The sequence below is a fragment of the Silurus aristotelis genome (assembly GCF_946808225.1).
Source record: "Silurus aristotelis genome assembly, chromosome: 14".
Classification (NCBI taxonomy): Eukaryota; Metazoa; Chordata; class Actinopteri; order Siluriformes; family Siluridae; genus Silurus; species Silurus aristotelis.
In genome coordinates, this window is record NC_139587.1 from 24569645 (window position 1) to 24589939 (window position 20295).

At 38.2% G+C, this 20295-nt stretch overlaps 1 protein-coding gene across 8 annotated transcripts in view; it reads right to left on the reverse strand.

Moving 5' to 3' along the window:
* The window catches only part of nav2b (neuron navigator 2b), a 148387-nt gene that overhangs the window by 20295 nt on the left and 107797 nt on the right, over positions 1–20295 (reverse strand). For all 8 annotated transcript variants that reach the window (XM_083560933.1, XM_083560932.1, XM_083560931.1 and 5 more), the window contains 8 exons: positions 16932–17061; positions 11546–11843; positions 10543–11131; positions 8151–8438; positions 6045–6220; positions 4650–4832; positions 2075–2127; positions 608–631 (listed from right to left, as the gene is read on the reverse strand). In XM_083560933.1, coding sequence (XP_083417059.1) covers positions 608–631; positions 2075–2127; positions 4650–4832; positions 6045–6220; positions 8151–8438; positions 10543–11131; positions 11546–11843; positions 16932–17061 — 1741 coding nt within the window. The remainder of the gene's footprint in view (positions 1–607; positions 632–2074; positions 2128–4649; positions 4833–6044; positions 6221–8150; positions 8439–10542; positions 11132–11545; positions 11844–16931; positions 17062–20295) is intronic.

The following is a 20295-nucleotide window of genomic DNA, read 5'->3' on the forward strand; positions in this document are numbered from 1 at the left end:
TCTACCTGTCAGTTAGTCAGTTTCCAATCTGCCATTTATATCCAACATTCTAGAAAAGGTCATTTCAAATCAGGTGCAGAATCACCTATCGATAAATAACTTATATGAACAATTATAACTAGGCTTCTGATTAGATTTAATTACATAATAAAATTTGGTTGAATAAAACTCATAGCCGGAACTATGTCCGAGATATTTAACTTTCTGACCAATCTGATTGAAGAAACAGCGTCTGAGCAGGTCTGTTTATTATATTGCTTATATAATTAATTCGATTTGATCTACAGATAAATTATTACAGCCTCAGGCTTGCCTTTAATAGTCTCTAGGATCAGCTGTGCTTATAATAAGGTCAGGATTAGAGGCCCATGCTGTCAGTACACATATCTGGGAAACACATATTTTGTCAGCTAGTATTAATATAGGAGCGATAAACAAAGATTATATTAAAGCGTCACATGAATACATGAAAGTGAGTAGGAAATATTAACACCTGATAAAGCACAAAGAGTGTCCAGCTAAGGTGGCTGTTCTGATGACAGCATGTTTAACAGTAAAAATTCAATAAATAAATATAATACAAATAAAAAAAGGGTAAGGATCTCACCTCTGACTGAGACTTCTCTTCAGGCTTCAGCAGATAAAAAAAAAAAAGGAGACACTGATTATTTATAGAGTTGAATTTCTGCCCATTGAGGCTATTAAATAAGTGATTTGATTATCTGAGCTCATCATGTAGGCTCAATGGGGAAATGTTACGGATTGGATTTCACCCTGGAGACATGTACCAAAAAAACAAGATCGCAGAAACCATCTCTTTTACTGCAGTCTGTTTTGTTTAACCCGATAATTGGATGAAGAGCCGAACAGGACTATACACGCTTTTCCTAAATTAAGTAGATCAAATCGTGACAAATTGTGGTTCATTAGTTTTGCAGTATGACTACAAGGCCACAGCAGGTTTTTTTTTAAAAAGAAAGACATTTTCTGTATCTATGATGCACTCTCTATATACAGATTAAAACTAATACAAATATACATTGATATATATATAGAGAGAGATTATACAAACAAACAAAAGTATACACTGAGATCGTATAAAATGGTTTATACCTAATAGTGCTTGTGTGGTGCATTATTATGCAAAGGGGAAAGAGATTACAGAGCTATTTGTTTGCTAATTTTATGGTGAGCAGCTTTTTTCACTTGTTCAACAACCAGAATTATAAACCAGTGCTACAGACCAAAGCTATAAACCAGATTTAAAGAGCACAGCCTTAAATTATGGCTTCAGACCAGAAATACAGACTATAGCTATAGACCTGGGGTATAGACCAGCATTAAAGACAACAGCTATAGACTAGGAAAATAGACCAGAGCTATAGACCAGGTCGATAGACCACAGGTACAGACTACAGCTACAGACCGGAACTTCAGATTATAACTACAGGGCTATAGAGCACAGAAACACACCACAACAATTGACCAGAGCTACAGACCAGCACCTTTACTAGTCATACGTTTACTAGTCAGATTACTTTTAGCTTGCAATAAGGGCATACAACCTTAGATTGAAATTTTTTTTTTACATGTAATGTAAAAACTTGCTGACTTTTCACTTTTTGTTACCTCAGACATTTCGATAAGGATATTTGCAAGAACATTGTGCCCTACACAAGAATTTAGATATTTGCTTGTCTCATCAATTTACTTATCTTTCCTAGCTTACCGTACAGCAAGACTTTAAATCAGCTAATTTAGGTTTTCAACCAAACAGATGATAAGTTCAGTATGCTGGATACACAATGCTAACTGGTGGTCGATGCATATAACAAATATTTGTCTTGAAAATCTAATAGAATAATTTTTTTTTTTGTAATGAATGTTCAGTGAAGTCCAGGCTTCGCAGTTTCTCAGAAAGCCACACCCATTGTCACAAGTGAAAGATTACTAAAGATATTTTCCGTGATCAGATGCACAAAATGTTTTCATTATATACAACCACATCCATTAGCATTTATCTAGGACAGATTTTAACAGAGTTAAAGGAGCGTTTGACCCGAGCGTGACTCACCGTGGAGTAGACAGAAGACGTGTTGGACACCAAAGACAGAGAAGAGCCATGTACTGAAAGACAAAGGAAGAAAATTATAAATGAATAAAATATATAAAAAAATAAAAGGAAAAAAATGGAGGAAATATAAATGTTATAAGAATCAAGTATTCATTCATCCCGTGAAGAATTCATGCTGAAAGAGCTCGCACATGCTGAAGCATGACGGTGCACTGTGCTTAGTCAGCAGCTGGTTGGAAAATAATGCGTCAGTGCATTAAAATTCCATCTTACTAATCACCCAGAGTGTGTTGTATTCCGGGGGAGTCTTTACATCATTGTGAAAAAAAACGGATGCCATATGGAAGTTTAAGAGAAACATCCCAATTAACCTGCCTAGCAGACCAAATGACATCATCGACCAGTGACTGGAATAACACGGTTTATAACCCCCCCACAGACACAGTCTCACAGTTTAACAAGCCGATAAGAACGCACACGTTCATTTTAATAAAAAAAGGAGAGAACAAAAGAACTTATTTAGCACGGAGAGACCCTGCGAAAGGATTGTGCAAAGCCTGGAGTTTGTTTCATTGAGAGTAACTAAACACTTGAGGATAAGGTTGTGCTCCTGGCAGGGTTCGGAAATCAGACAGTGAACCAAAATCTATGAGAAAATAGCGATCTGAAATCAGATCTCTTATTTAACAGGCTGTGTGTAGGCCAAGTCGCAAAAACCAATTGGCGTTAGTGTTTAAATCGGTGTGTATTCTGGTTACAGGATTTGTTCAGCTATTAAAGGAATAGCTGGAAAGGAGCTAATCCGTCTGCATCTGAACACGAGGCTAATGAAACTTCAAACCTGCCATCAGCCCCTCGGTCACTGAGGAGTGAATCACGCAACAGCGTCTGTTCTGAAACTTCACTGCTAATATTAGCTTACTTACACTCAGCAAACCTGACAGGATGTCATTATTATGAAGTATATATGCTTCAAAAGCTTTACTGTTAGGCCTGTGAGCTAATGTGAGGAATTCAGAAGAAGAATTTAAAGTTGTTTTTGCAAATGTTTTATGTGCTTGACTGTAGAGTGACCTTACTGTTGCTGTCAAAAAGCTACAGCTAATATAACCTGACAGGATTTTTTTCGTGATAGCTTATGTGAGTTAGCTAAAAAAGGACTGTAAGAGGAATTTTAAGTCATTATTACAAAATATTCTTCACTAGCTAGCTGATCTAATGATTTTTTTTCTTTATTTTCATGTTAAATTCATCAATGTTTCAAGTACTTAACTATAGCATGGGATTATTGTTACAGCTAAGAGTTGAACTGACAGGATTTAGTATCAAGCCAGACACCTATTAGGAGCCGACAGGATTTCTGAGAGGATTTTTTTAAGTCATAATCACAAGCTTCTAAAAGTAGATAACATTGCAATTGAAAGCAAGCTACAAAAGACTTTTAGATTATTCAGAATTGTCCAAAATCCTCAACAGCTAGCTAGCTAGCTATCATTACCTAGAATTATTTTCTACGTCAAATAGAGTTAACTAAACTGCCATTAAGATATTTCTGTTAACCCTGCTAGATAACTAACATGAATTTCTTGGATAATGTCTCAGACAATTGAAAGGTTCAGTAACAAAGACAGAGCCAAACCACCAGCACAGATTGAATGGAAACTATTATTATCAGGCCATGTGATCTTACTAACAAATACTAACAATGAATTTGATACAACATTAATCGTTCGATTTTCTAGCTATATGATCCACCGTTAATTCGAATTCATTTGATATACAGTTTAACGCCAGAAATCATTACCTTAATTTCCTCGTAGAGGAGTTTATACTGTGCACTTTGAGCAAACATTAACACAACTGCAAATATTCTGGGTTTAGGAACACATTAATGACCAGCACAAAACTTTTATTAATAAACAGATATTCTCTCTACTACACTACTTTTTTGTTTTCCCTTTAAAATTTTCACTTTTAATACTTTCATAACTATGCTGCCAATTTATAATTGCAAATTGCACAAGAAATAATGATCATATAAATTTTTCTATTTCCTCTCATGCAGGCAAAAACAACTGCAGATAAGATGTGTTTATAATAATATATATATATATATATATATATATATATATATATATATATATATATATATATATATATATATATAATATATATATATATATATATATATATATATATATATATATATATTATAATTTTTATTTATATATATATATATATATATATATATATATATATATATATATATATATATATATATATATATATTACTATTAATTCATTTATTTATTTATTTATTTTTCATTATACAGTACTTATATGCTAAATAGGAATATGCATCATTATTAAAATATTTAAAATATAATAGTATTAATCATATTTATATTGTGTTTTTCTTCTTATTACTGTAATTGTTGTGCATAGTAACTTTTGCTAGACTGTACTCTATTTTGTAAAATATTAAATATAAACGAATTGAATGGGGCATGAATGTCTATAGTCAGGTTTCTTTGCTAAACTAATCAATCATGTAGATTAAAAGTAGAGGCCTGACCTTCCTCCGGCGGCTCACGGAAAGATCCGGAGCTGCTCATGGTGCGGGTTTTCTCCACCAGAGTGAGTGTGGCATTGCGTAGACGAGAGTCGGCGTGCTGCTCGTGTGGCCCGTCCTTATTGGCAGAGCTGCTGGAGAGCCGTGGGATAGCTGGGTTTATCTGCACAGCCATCGTCTGACTGCCTGAAATGGCAGGATGATAACAGAGGTCAAAGTTTACTCAAAGAGATTCTTAGTTCAGTCTGTATATGATTCGACAGTCTATAGTTTCATTTTTGTTCCAGCATAAAATTACCAAATGAAATGGAATGGAAACCGATGGAGAATAAGTTTCAAAGTTTCAGCTCTCATAACCTTATGGCACTGAATACAATAATTTACTCGTTAATCAATTTTTAAAAAAAAAAGCTTTTTCCATATATTTATTATTTCTGGTTCTTCTAAAAGTCTTTATGCAGTAAATATGTAAATATTTTATCAACCGTATTTTTATTTTATTTTAATATTACCCTAAATTAGCAGTTGGCTGACTTTTCTTCACATTCATTCAGCTCCTGCTAAAGCTTTGGTAGCAAAACTGGTACAAAACAAAACAAAAGCATTTAATTTTGCTTTTCTTTTATATTTCAGGCTTTAATTTACCCTAAAATGAGCTCAGGATCAAACTAGAACTAGGTCTCAATTCCGTAAAGGCAACTCGTGAGTTGCAGGAGTGAGAGAAAGGTCAGCTAGAGGTAAAGAAAGGCTTGTTAAACGTTTTTATTGCTTAAACTTTGGTTCACCTGGCACAAAGCACTCATTTAATCGCTCTGTATTAGAATTTGAATACAAACTTCTTCTTTTTTTTTCGTGTACAGCATTTGTAAGACGCCCTTACTCAGAGCAACTTACAATAATCTCATTCATACCACTGAGCAGTTGAGTGTTAAGTGCTCAAGGTCCCAGCAGTAGCAGCTTAGTGCTGCTAGGATTTGAACTAACAACCTTCAGAAGGCCAACATCTAAACACTGAACCACCACCTTCCCCGGTCATTTCACAAGCTTCATAAGTTTTAGACTAGACTATACATGTTCAATGGGACTGAATCAGACGAAAAAATCTCGCAACAGGAAGGTTTTTTATTTTCCCCCATTTAATCGAGCGGTCAGATATAACCATATACCATGTAGCTTTTTTTAATGTACTAGTTAAGCTTCTAGTTTATTTATTTTTTAGGAAAAAAAAACAATTATGGGATTTGAGACCAATTATGAATTGTATGATGTATATGAGATTAAGGAACTGGCAGAGATACATACAAAGTGGTATCATCAATTTTGAAGACTCGCTCTAGTCACTAATTGAGGGTTAAGAGCTGTGTGCAGATTAGTGGTGCTGGGATCTGAACTCATTACCTTCTACACGTGTACCAATGGTGTTGAAGTTGAAGCGTGTTGCAGAAGGTGAGCTGAGGGTGGAGGCGGGTGAAAAGGTGGAGGAGCCTGGCAAGTCCTGATTTCCACCATTGGGATGACAGTTCATCCAATCTCGTGCGTCGTCGTGGGCCCGCCCTTGTGGCAGGTGAGAATACCTAATAAAATAACAAACTGATTGGATGGGTGAAGTACAGAGAACTCTGCCTCACACATAAACACATATTTTCAAAGACACTAAAACAACAAATGCAAACCGTATCTCCAGGACAGGAACACTATCGAGCCAGAGAAAAGTTGCACAACCTCCACAGCGTGCACTAGCACGCATAGCAGGCTTTTTCTTCGAATCCGCAGCACTGTATTTGTCATTTTTCACTACAACCCACAATTCTGTTTGCTTCCTAAACATGAAAGCCAGACATTCCGGTCACACAAATTATAGTATACACATAAAACACAAGCAACCTTAGGAGCAACGAGTTTCTGTTTGACCACACACAAAAGCACTTTTACCCGCCCTGCCTCCGCACCAAGGTGTTAGGGCTGAATTTAGGACTTACATCAGAAGAAGAAAAAGGGCTATCAGATACATGAGGGTAGACACAACAAGCAAGGAATGAATGTCGAATATAGAAAAAAAACAGATGGAGGGAAAGATACAAGTAAGAAAAAGAGGATAAAAGATCACTAGCTGATATAAGTAGTTTTTTCATTTCACCAACACCCGAAAGTCATTAGTGTGGAATATGCAGCATCATGTTCTATGACACCACACATCCAGCCAAGACGAAACAAAGACAGATTGAAGGGGTAAGCATGAAAAAAAATGAAAGCGATCGTATGTCATAGGGGTCCATTACATTTAAACTTTGAACAGAAGTTTAACGAATAACCATGTGGGCTAAAACATTTAGGAAAAGCTCACATGTCTTTCAGGTACCGCTATATATAGGTGCACCTTGTTCATCAGGGGGAAAGGAACCTTCACAGGACCACCTCAAAGAAAAAAGTATATGGGTTGGTGGGTTTTATTCAGCACAGCTGTGAGACAGATATGGAAGTGTGTGTGTGTGTGTGTGTGTGTGTGTGTGTGTGTGTGTGTGTGTGTGTGTGTGTGTGTGTGTGTGTGTGTGTCTGTGGCATGGATGTGGATCATTTTAAAACAACTCAATGTCAAAACTGGGTTGAGTAATAGACCACCAACCCAAAATGTCCAGCTAATAATTGTGCTATAGGTGAAACCGGACACACACTGTATTAGGGATGTAACTGAATATGAATTCATTACTCAAAATCATTTGATCATTTGAAGGTATCAAGAAAGCAGTCAAATAGAACCACATGCAATGCAGCTTATAATCATTCTTCCTTAGTAACTGCATAATGATTTTATGAAGGTACTAGTTAAGTTACTAGTTTGTTCATATTTTGGGAAAAAGAGCCAATTATGGGTTTGTCGATAAGGTTAAGAACCTGGAAGAGATACATACGAGGTGGCATTGAAAAGTTTTGAGACTCGCTCTGTTTGCAAAAACTTACTTTATTTATCTACGTTTACACACAATCACCTTAATAGTCCCCTGAAAAAAAAAAATGGCGAGCGGGTCTTCGGGAAGAGGGCGAGGTCTGCAGTTGCCAAATCTGGCAAGTAAGGTGGGTGTGGAAGTGAGATTGTGTGGATTGTTCTCAGACAATTATCATGCACAAGTTGCCTAATGATTTTGACAATTTTGGGGGAGTTGAGCTCGTTGAAGGTCTTCCTGCTCTTTTGTAGTCTTCCGGTGATGTTCCTCCACTCTCGAAGCGTGTGTGCCACTCAAAACACCGTGAACTGGTGTCATGCAGAATTTCAAGTTTGCTCTTTGTTCTTAATCGTAGACGTGGTAACGCATGTGGTCAGAATAGCACCAGCTAGCAACATTAGTCTCAAAACCTTTTGATACCACCTCATACATGGCTATATGTGCTTTCCAGTATAATATATATATAAATAGTAAAGGGGGGGGGGGGGGGGGGCGCTGATTTCATGGTTGTTATGCAAATACCTTAAACACACATCACAAATCTAAGGATCCTAAGGCTCACCTGTCTGACTGGCCAGCCCGGACAGTGCTAGTGCGTTCGGAGCATGTTGAAAGCATCACCTCTTTCCCCAGAGATGCCTTCATACTGTCGTTGCTTGTTGAGTTCTGCATGATTGGTAGAGTTTCCCCATGCAGGACACTACGTGTGCCTCCACTACTGACTGGTGCTGCCGCGAGACTGCAGGTCTGGATGGAACTTGTGTGTGGGTTGGAGATTATGGTGGAGTTCTTCATGTTCTCAGAGGTGGTGTTGGGGGTCGGCTTGGTGCCTGGTTTACTCCCAAAGAGTCTTGTGATTAAATAGTAGATAAGAAAGGAAAGAGGGGGGTTGAGATGAAAAAGCTAAGTAAATGTGCTAATATAAGTAGTGAAACTGAGCCAACAGGCATTCAAATTTATCATTACAAGAACATTAAAAGTGCTGTCTATAAGGTTATAAGTATAGTACAGTGGCGTTTTTTTTTTTTGTGGGAAATTCACACTGTCCAGCTAAATCTGAATTTGCAGGCTGCACACAGCTGTACACAAGGCCATTCCCTTTCAAAGTAAAACATATGATAAAGATAACATGGGCGGATAAGTAAAAAAAATCGACCCCTTTTTCTCATTACATCGCCTGGTCGATAACATCAACTTATCTTGGTCTGGTTCAGTGCTGACACACAAAGTAATCATTCAAAGCTTGAGCAAATACCGGACTCCAACTTTCAGCTTCTATTCCAACTTTCAGCGTATTCCACTGCTGACTCAAGACGTGCCAATCTATGCGAACAAAAAAGATCTAAACGAGTCGAAGGATTTAAAAAATGCTCATTGGTGAGGGTTAAAGAAACATGAAAAGCTAAACAAACAAAGATTTGCCAGTAGAACTCCAAAAAAGCTCACAAAAACAGTTAGAGTCAATAAGCTGGTAGATAATGATAAATATGGGGTGTTCAAATCATTGTGCATTGAAGTCTGTAGATATCTGTGTGTTTTCTGGCTTCTTTCACAAGAAACTTCAACACCACACGCTCCCATGCACGCACTAACACTGTCTGCCATCTTGATAAACGGTCTCTGGACCGAACACTACCTACATAGGACACACTAGCTTCATACTACTGTGTGTAGTACCTCCACACTTCCATACATTTTTATACCTGTAAAACTGAAAGACCCAGTTTGATTTGAATGGCTTTTATAAATATATAGTTTAACACACTTTGTGTACAAGCATCTATTTTCTCTTTTTGCTCAGTGGTCCAAATCTCCAGCACACACAGCTTTCCTTTGGTCCACGTTAAAGTTTGGCAGCTTACATTTACTCTGATAAGAGTTTGATTGGAAGTGAATAGCGACCACTTCGCTCAGGTATTTATCTAAACCAGAGTTTAAATCACTTGCTGTTTAATGAAATGCATCAATGGGGAAAACACACTAGGGTTCCACACAATGCACATGTAAAAGGAGAGTATCTATTCGACTGGTTCGTTTGACATTTTGGATGTTGGTACGATCAGTTTTTTAACATTAAAAACTGATTAATAAAATTTCATTAGAAGAGTGAAGCTCAGTGGTTGAGGCACCGGGTTAATGATAGGAAGGTCCGTGGTTCAAACCCTGGTGTTGCCAAACTGCCACTCTTGGGCCCTTAAACAAGGCCCTTAACCCTCTGTGCTCCAGGGGTGCTGTATCATGGCTGACCCCAGCTTCCAAACAAGCTGAGACATGCAAAGAAAAGAATTGCACTGTGCTATAATGTTTATGTGACAAATAAAGGCTCTTCTAAATGGTGCTGAAAACTGGCTTTTCAATGGCAGACAGTGATCTCAAGATGCTTTTCAAATCTTTGTACCAAAACAACTTATTGAGGTAAAATTCACAAAATCTACAATCCTAAAGGATTCTTCAATTTGTCAGATAGTTTAAAATAAAAGAGAATATTAAGAGCATGAGAACGCTAATTATCCAAGAGAACTCTGAGGTAGACACCTGCACAGGACGGATTTTTCAGTCCTGCTTTCACAAAAATATGTTATTTTCTCCCGCAATATTTAAGTTTTGTCCCACTTCTTCCCGCAAAAGCTTGCAGGTAAAATGTATAAATAGTTATTATTAGTTTTAGGGCGTCCCACAAATGATTTTATTTTCTCATAAAATATGAGTATTTTACACCCGCAATCACACATCTTGTCGTTTGCGTCAAGTACCGTGGGTCCTGCGATACTCCAATCAGGAGTGCAGGTCTCTACTCTGAGGATCCTGTTTTTCTAATAATGTAGAAGCTTTAGGATCACTGTCATTGTTTACATCTTATAAGTGAAAGTTAAATCAAGAGAACTGCCTTTGTCTTTCAAAATTGACATTTGTTATAAATATATGAATCATATTTGGGATAAAAAAATTCTCACCTGCGCAAGGTAGGGGATGTATCCGAGCTTTTGCCTGCTGTTTGTCTACCTGGCTGGCATTGAGCACCACAACTGGCTTTATTTAGTGGTCCCAAAGCTAGGCTGTCCGTGTCCGAGAACACTCCCTTTTCTCTGTCGGTCTTGTTCGCATTTGACCTGGCAAGGCTACGGCTTTTTGGGTTTGGCAGAGTTGCAGTGCCTTTGCTAATAGGGCTAGCATCAATGGGGCGACCAGTACTGCGGGTAGTGCCCACGCCGCTGTTGGAACGACTAGGCCGAGGCAGACTCCGGTATTGGAGGGTGGTTCGACTACTCGGGGGGAGGTAGCCATCATCGACACTAGTGTGCTTTCCTACCAGACGAGATGAGCTAAAGCCTATGGACTTAGGGATCTTCCCCAGAGTAGCAGAGCCACTTGTTAGTACTGCACCACTGGCAGTTATTATTGCTGAACTGGAGGTTTTCTTGAAGCCAAATGTGTTGGTGGGTGTGTGGGAGCCAGAGCTTGAAGGCAGCTTCTTGCTTTCATATGTAGGTATTTGCGGTGAGAAACGGCTTTTCTCGGACACTTTGGCGTCGTCTGTTTTGCCTGCAAGGAGATAAACATCACAGGCCATGAGCTTTTCCTTAAAAAGATCACAGGAGCACAAGCAGAGTTAGAACATGCCTGAACCTCACACCGGGCCTCACACTTCATTGGGGCTGACAAATCTATCGAATGCAAGCTGCAACTGCCACACATTAAACAATGTAAGAATTACAGCGTCAGTACCGATGACTATCAAAGTAAACAGCTAGGTAATACCTCATGTAAAGACTTTATTTTCTAGCATAACTGTTATATAATTGAGATTATAATTTTAGCTTCCTGCTACTATTTTACTTTGTCTTCATAACCCCAAGCATTTTTACATTTATTAACCACTGAGCTAACCACTTCCCCCAAGTCTATGCCTTTTACAAGCTAGGCAGAGGTGTTGATGTATATAATGGTTGCATATACCATTACTATGGATTTTGAGTGGGCTGCAGTTTGTTGGAGTTGGAGTCTTAGTCCTTGGATTGGTGATGCCCATCTGGGTGCTCATGCCTCGCCTCCAAGAACCTGTCTGAGATATGGTATGTGGTTTGCGCCTGGTCAAACCGCTCTCCAATTCGTCAGAGAAATCTGAAGGGTTGCACCATTTTGAGTTGGTCTCCATCACAACGTCTGGGTCCGAGCAGCCGTCTGGGCGCCTGAGGGCTTCGTTCCAGGTGGAGCCGCATCCAAAGGCAGAGCGCTTCTCTGCGTCAGTCTGGAGCTGTTTAAAAGGGGGGGGGGGGGGGGGGAACCATTTTTATCGATCGCGTTCCTTCTCCAAACTATTCTAATGAAATGCCTTATCCGTTCAAACTTACAAAACAACAGCTTCGAAGTATTTGCTAGAGGCGAGGAAGTGATTTAATCTATCAGCATGTTTGAAATAAATCACAAGAGCAGTTTATCAAGCTGGATGTTAGCAGTAATGGCTACTTTGTGTTTTGCATCAACATGCTCAAATGCTAATGCAGGTTTAGATCATGTGGTGCAAAGCAGGAACTCCCAGGCCCCCTCACATAGCTCATCAAATAAACAGTGCTGCTATATATCAGCACTTCTTAAGACCTGGCCAAGATTACATCATTCTACCTCAGAGCAGATCATTGTTCAACTGCTACTGAAAATACTCATAAAACATCATTGCCAGGGAAAGAATTTGAATGGCTTTCAGTTGTTATCAGGCCAAATCCAAAACACTGTTATCTCAACACTCATATAATAAATTCAAACTCTTGCTCAGGGGGAAGGAATGAGGGAATGCAAAGGAGTTGTTAGAAAGAAAACACAAGTGTGAGAGAGTAAGGACGAAATTGGAAGGAGATGAGAGGATGAGTGAAAGAGGAATGGGAAAGAAATATGGAGGTGGGAGGTGAAAAATATTTTTTCGCTTGCATTTTAGGTTTACGAATGTTTAAGGTTTAAATCATAGAACATGCCGCCACTCTGAGCAACATCTGCCAGGATGGCATAAAAATCTAAACAGGTATTACTGATCAAAAAAGGTTGTGTTAAAGGCTTTGCTACATTATATGGTAGTGGCAGTGTAGTACTAAATACAGGTCAGAGGTTCATTACAGTCAAGAAATTTATGAAAATTAAAGTATAATTAAGGCCAACAACTGTAGATAGTGATATTTCCGGGGGCAAAAAAGGATATATATATATATATATATATATGTGTGTGTGTGTGTGTGTGTGTGTGTGTGTGTGTGTGTGTGTGTGTGTGTGTGTGTGTGTGTGTGTGTGTGTGCACATGTGTGTGTGTGTGCGCATGTGTCTGTGTGTGCGCATGTGTGTGTATGACAACAGCAACATTTTAAAGCCACTGTGTTTAGAACATCACACAAAAATATATAAAAAAAAAGTATATAAACTATTTTTGAGCAATAAACCTAAACCTTTCACATGTTAGCAAATCGAATCAAATTGGCTTAATTGCTTGTGCGAACGGGCTTTAATTACAGCGCAACATCGATGAGCCGGAAAAAAAAACAATACAAAATTAGATTTGTTTAGAATATAACTTTACGTTCACAAACCGCCTGCGATAAACAAAACCCTTGATAAACGGACGTCACCCCAAAAATTTTATTTTACGTATACAGTACTGTACTGTATTAGCATATTACTTCATTTTCTAATTAATAATAAAAAAATATTATATTTTTATTAATAAATTGCATTATTTTAACATAAAACTCCCATAAAAACAACTCGCTATAATTCTTTTGGTTTACCGTGTGGGAAAATCAGCTAAACGAATACCGAATTAGTTATGTTGAAAATGCAATTCTTAAACTGGAGGTGCAAGATTCGAACCACAGTAAAGCTGGGAAATACTGTGTGTATGTGTATATATATATATATATATATATATATATATATATATATATATATATATATATATATATATATATATATATATATATATATATCTTGCTACAGCTAGTCATCCTACTAAGCATCTGGACTTGTGACTAAACAAAACAGCCACAAATAAATACCACACCAACACAAAGATGGATTGTGCTTGTCTCCACTGCATCAGTGGAGACAAGCATCAATTAGACCCGCATACACTGGCCTACCCAGACCTCATAACGGAAGCAGGTAAGCCAGTCAAATGAGTCACGCCAGCAAAGTCAGCATAAGTACCAGACACAGTTGCTGATAAGAGCCTTCCAACGTATAATCTAATTAGTAGCACCACCACCAAACCTCCTCCGGGCACCTCGGGTGAGATCAAAGCCAGATTTATACTGTATATAATAACAAACAGAGACGATCCTGATTACATTAAAAGATTAAACTGAGAACAGCTAAAGGTTTATGATGCCTATCCTGCGTCTAAACCCAAATCAAGTTTCCGATAGTGATCATTCTGAGATAACTAAAACCAGCAGCAAACAGATGGAAGCTGAGACCACACGTGATTTCTTTGGGACTTTTTAGGGGAATGAAATCAAAGAGTCCACATTTGTGGTTTTCTTGCTTTCGAGTGACGTTCGATTTGGTGATGGGAATTCTGAGTCAGATCATTTTGGTTTAGCTCGATGATAACAGCTGACAGTTTTGGCTCCTAAATGGCTCATTGGTATTTTCTTTTAAGATTGTAAATGCAAAAGATTAGCAAAGTTAATTGCTAGAGTTAGCAGAAATGCATTCAAACTTGAAAAATGGCCTTAAAAGGCAAACATGGTGAAGAAATGGTCTAATGGGCCTGCAAACTCTGACCAGCAACCTTCTGCCAAAACACAGCCCCAGCTGGTCCGGCTGGTCGACCATCCTTGCCAGCTGGTAAGTAATTCCCCAGCCTCCTCATTACTTGCCTAAATGTTTACATTTTCTAATTACCTTAATGTCATCCTATTTTTAACAAATTGTCTATAAAGATGCATTGCTTGAGATCAGTCAGAATTATCTCTACTCATTATCCAGTTGCTAATTATCTCTCTTAAATAGCCAGTTCGACCAGCTTGGAGTGATTGTTTCCAGCTGAAAGTCGTTCAGACCAAACTGAGTATGAAATCCAGATAATAATCATGTGTCTACTCTCAGTATTGACATTTCTATTGTACACTCGGAATATGTATATACACGTATGAATAAAGAATAGATTGGTTAGTATTAGAGGTGGAAAGAGTAATAAATTATTCTACGCAATAAAAAGTACTTCAACAAAATATTAATTAAGTACAAGTTACCAGTTTAAAAACCTACTCAAGTAAAAGTAGCTTACTACAGTCAGTGCATTGACTCCATGCCTTTAATTATGCACTCTCGCAGCATAAACAGATAAATCTCTTGTTATAATGTCTTTTTGATACTGAGAGAAATTGCAAATGCAGAACAACAATGTGAACAACTCCGACCTTTTCTGTAGCGAATCAAAACGTTTCGATTGGGCACTGCATTCTCAACAAAAGTGCGTGATTGGACGCTCAAATCTAATGCAACATCAGCAGATCTACTCTAAAATATAACACTTTTTATTAATTTCATATTACATTCAAATTGTGACACTGGTAATAAGCTAGCTTAAGTGTGCATTGACAAATCTTTTTCAAAGGGGTGGTTTTTTTTTCCCTTACATTATTTTTCTGCATTTATATTTTTTACTCAGTAACATACATGAATTTAAATGAAGTTAAGTACAATGCTTCAAACTAAACATACTTGAGTAAAAGTACAATTACAGATTTTAAAAACTATAATTTAGAAGTACACAAAAAACCTACTTAATTACAGTAACGTGAGTGTAAAATGAAGCTCGTTACTTTCCACGTCTGTTTAGCATTTTCCTCCAAGCAAGTTCATAGTGTTGAAGTCAAAGCTTTACAAGTCGTGAAGGAAGCCCTGACCAGCCCAACTTAGAGGCTGATATGTGATAGGGAAGAACTGACCAGTAAGCAATTACAATGACTAAGCTGAACGGAAAACTGTGTAAAAAAAAAAGAGGTGTAATACAATCTGTCTTTTGTTTACAACAGTCTCCACTTTGGTCTGGTGATAGGGGATTACCTCTGCTGTTGCCCCACCTTCTGAGGTTTTGGAGTGACCTTGGCTGGCAATTGAACTCAGAGTTAAATTGTCCAGGAGCTGGATTTGCAGCCATCCCAATCGTTTGTTTTCTTTCCGCCGAGACTTTATGAACTGTAAGCGACAATGATGGCCGTCTGTTTCCTATTACTATTCATGTACACTCGGTTTTAAACGCTCGAACTGGCATGATGTGATGTCTGTGCTGTGTTTTTTTCCTTTGCTCTATTGCATGTATTATATGTACCAGATGGGTGCATGTTAAGAGGACGAGTCTGAGAAAAGACGACATCTGGTCGAATGTTGGTTAGGCACCAGTAAGTTAGTAAAACGCCAGCTACACTAACTAATTACACACTTAATAGGATGATACTTGATGCTTTTGACACTAATCAAATCCCATATCCCTTGGTGTAGACATAAACAATGTACTTGACTTAAAGTAGAGATACAGTAGGGGACAATATGACTCCAGTAAAAGAAATAGTGCTTTCTTTGAACTTTTAGTTGAGTAAAAGTACAAAAGTATTCGCCTTCAAATGTACTTAAGAATCCAAAGTGCTATGATTTATTATGACTAAAATGTTCCTATTATCATTTTTGTCACAGAGTCTTTGCTTAATCAACTCAATTGATGTGAAAAGACTCTAATGTTACTTTTAACACATCAATCTATTAATAGAATGATATTAATGAGTCAAACACTGATTGATATCTATTCAAATGATCATGAGCCCAAAACCTTCTTTTCAACTACTTCGAAAAAATGCGCAAATATGGTCACGGGTGTTGTGGCGAAAGCAGATACCACAAAGCCCCAATCAAAACTAGTTCATAACACAGCGCGCACTCGATCCTGATAGTTGACTTGCTGCGTGTTTTACCAGTTAAGTTTGTATGCACTCGTAAATAAAAGGAACGACTGAGTAAAGTTAAAGTAAAAGTCTCCCAAAACGGAAATACTTCAGTTAAGTACAAATATGAGAAAAAGCTAAATAAGTACAGTAACAAAGTCCGCCACTGTATATCCCTGCATGACAGAACACTTTTCCCCTCTATTTGACATTCTGTCTTCACTCCAAATGAATTTTCTACAGCTTTCAAGCTGTTTATTCAGTCATCTCAAATTCACATGCGGTTCAGTCCAGGTGTGTGCAACACAAAGTGTGTGTGTGGACCAGCTGGTGGTCTATAAGTATTAGTTTGAGGTCTGTATCTAGAAGAACCAGTCTTAGACAGGTTGTAATAGTGAGTTTTGTCTATCACTCACCTGCTCTTCTATGTCCCGGCGTGGAGCAGATGGAGTGTTGATGAAGGAGCTAAGAGACGAGCTGGTGTTGAGTTCATCTGTGTCTAGAGCATCGCTGATCCCACTGCTGACTGAACTGCTGTCGTCCCAGCTGAAAGTGAAGGAGGGAAAATAAATAAATAAATAAATAAATATTAATCCAGCTAGTTATGGAATATTGTCTGCATGTTAAAAGACGTGCAGCAAATGTCCATGTCGTACCCAAAACAAAAAGAGCATAGAAATTGATGGCATATGGCAGACACCATTATAACTAAGCAGTTGAAGGTTAAAGTACTTGCTCAAGGGTCCAGCAGTGTCGGCTTGAAGGTGGTGGGATTTGAACTCACAACCTTCTGAGGAGAATCCCAGCGTTTTATCTACTAAGCTACCACTTCCCCCGTGCTTAAGGGAACTGACGACTTGCATTTCTACATACTTGTGACATTAGACATGTCTTAATCCTTCAAAAACCATTCACTTAACTCAGCACGGTGTCATCTCAGCTTGCTTTACAAGACCCAGCCTGTCAGTAAAATGCTCAGCAAAATCCACAGCTCCTGTCAAACAGGACAGGTGCTGTCTCTGTTCTGGATGAAAGCTTTTATTCACACTGGTAGATGCAGGCAGATGATGAATGGTCCATGGTATCACGTCCTAAAGTCCTGATTTGACCCATAGAGAAGTTTGTTATTTAAAGATCAACTCATTTAGATGCTTTTATTCCAGAATCTTCCATATTCTAACATTATTAATAATAGACTCTGAAAGTGGTAATTGTCTCATTAGATAACTGAGTTAACTATTTATGAGGGTGCAGCTAAATATTTATAACAGGTGCATCCCACATTTTTACTCATAATTCATGTTTCATTTCAATGTATCTAGTCGTTCATTTTCCATACATAAATAAGGTCAATATTGTGGTAAAGCGCTTCCCTGAAACATAATGTTTGAGGTGGGGATGCACACTGGCTTGTATTCTCTGCTAGTCTATCACATGGCACAATGTAAACACACACATACATTCATATACTCATTTACATCTAAGGGCAATTTAAAGTAGCCAATCCAAATACTGGCTCGTTTTACAGAGGAGGCAGAAAGCCAGAGAAGTCTGAGGAAACCTGTGTTGATACAGGGGGGAATGCATGCATTAAAATTCCATACAGACAGTAACTCAAGCTCAGGGTCAAACCGGAGACCTGGGAGCCACAAGGCAGCAATTTTACTTGCTAGCACAATATCCTGTTAGGATGGCTTCATTATTATTAATTAAATTACATTATGGAAAATATAATTATACATGAAAGTGTGTTGGCACTATGTAGCATGTAAGTCCTCTCATTGGATGGATAGGTTATCCATCCAAGTACATTGGATGGATAGGTTATCCATCCAATGTAAGTCCTCTCTCACACTCTTGTAGCTTAATGATATTTTAAACCTTGACCTATATGAAATTTGAAGGAGACTAAAAAACCGTCTGTAAATTCAGGAAAAGGATATAAAGTTCAGGATGCATGTATCAGGAGTCAGGGCTCGTTTCATATAATTTATCAACACTCTCTGACCAATCAAGATAGTGGTGTGAATGGACGTGAACATTAAGAGTAGCTCAGTGGTTAAAAGAAAGAAAAAAGAAAGGTGCTTTCACATGTACAGTGAAATTCTTTCCTCACACATTAGAAAGGAACTAGTGTCAGAGCACAGGTTCAGCCCTGATACAGCACCACCGAATCATTGAGGGTTAAAGACCCTGGTCAGGGGCCCCAACAGTGGAAGCATGGCGATATCAGGGCACAAACACCCCGACCTTCCGATCAGTAACCCAAAACCTTAAACACTCAGCTACCACCTCCCTTAAAACCTCAGACTTTTCATTAAAAGGTCATGAGTTCAAACCCCAGCAAGACCAAGCTGAGCTTTTAAACAAGACCCTTAACCCTAAGTGAAAGTCTGTCTGGATAATGGCGTAAATGTAAAACGAAGAATTCCAGAGCAATGTGCTACAAATTACTGTAATTATTGTTGTTTCATTGTTAAAAATGCCGGGTCTACAAGCGGAACATGTTAAACCGGTGTCGTGTGCCATGGCTCTTATTTTACACCAAATCCCATAAAATAAAGCCTCGCAACCACAGAGAGAGCCAGGAAAAGGTGTGAATTAGTAGCTAACCCAAATGCTAGCTTAAAGAACACGCTGGTTATCCATCCACTGAAGCGGTTAAACGTATAACAATGTTAGCTTATGTCAACAGCTTCGCTAGCTGCTAATCCTATCCATTAGTCAGAGGTATTCAAAGCACCACGTGTTGAAACTTTGAGCTAATAAGTTCCAAGGATTAGCAAACAAACCTTGCTGTTTAGTCATAACCCAAGACTGAGGGTTCATTTCACACATTAACATTTTCGAAAGAAGTAACATGCCCGTAGTGAATTTCCATCATGTCTATTTTTTTATTATCTCTTAAAGAAAATGCTCTCGGCTGACATCTATCAAGGAAAATGCTACGATTAGCCAACAGCAGAGTTGTACATCTGCATGACTTCCCTGTTTCTGCTGGGTGAAATACTGTCCCCATCGGGGATTTTTCTTTCTTTCTTTTTTTCCCTTTGCATGCAAGTTTGTTTTGGGTCCAGCAGCCATCACGTGTGGTGTGCTGTCAGGTATTACAGACACAAACAAAAACAGTGAGGGGGGAAGTAAGACTGGTATCAACAGAAGCACACATTAGGAGTATATTAGTGGAGGAAACTGTACTGGAACATGGTGAATGGTATTCATTTAGACACACTGAGAATAAGGCCACTTTTCAAACAAAAGCCTGTGGTAGTCCTTATACTGAGAGTTGTATTACAAAAACACATACAATGCAATACAAAACACATACAATAAAACGATCTTTAACACACAAAAACCCCCTGATCTTTTCATTACAAAGTGAAAAGGAAGAACAAAGGACAGAAGACTGAGAGTAAGGTATGGTGGTTCAGAGACGCCAAAGGTGGGCCATAATGTGGTATATTTTACACACATTTAAACAATTTGCCCTTCTTTCTTTTATCCCGTCCGTCTCCTGTCTATCTGTCTCCCTTTCTAATACGGCCAATAAAGTCTAGCCGCTCTAGCCTAAGAACAGCCGAGCCTCAAGTATGCGTTCGAAAACCCTGAGATGAAAATACATCTTAAACTCTGTTTGAAGTCTTTTCAAGTGTCGAACATAGAGATGAGCTCTCATAGGAGGGAATTTCCTGAAAACTACTGACTTCACATATCGAGGTTAGCTGACAGGATAAACAGTTAACAATACAAACCAATATGGCAAATCTGAGCTTTTAAAAT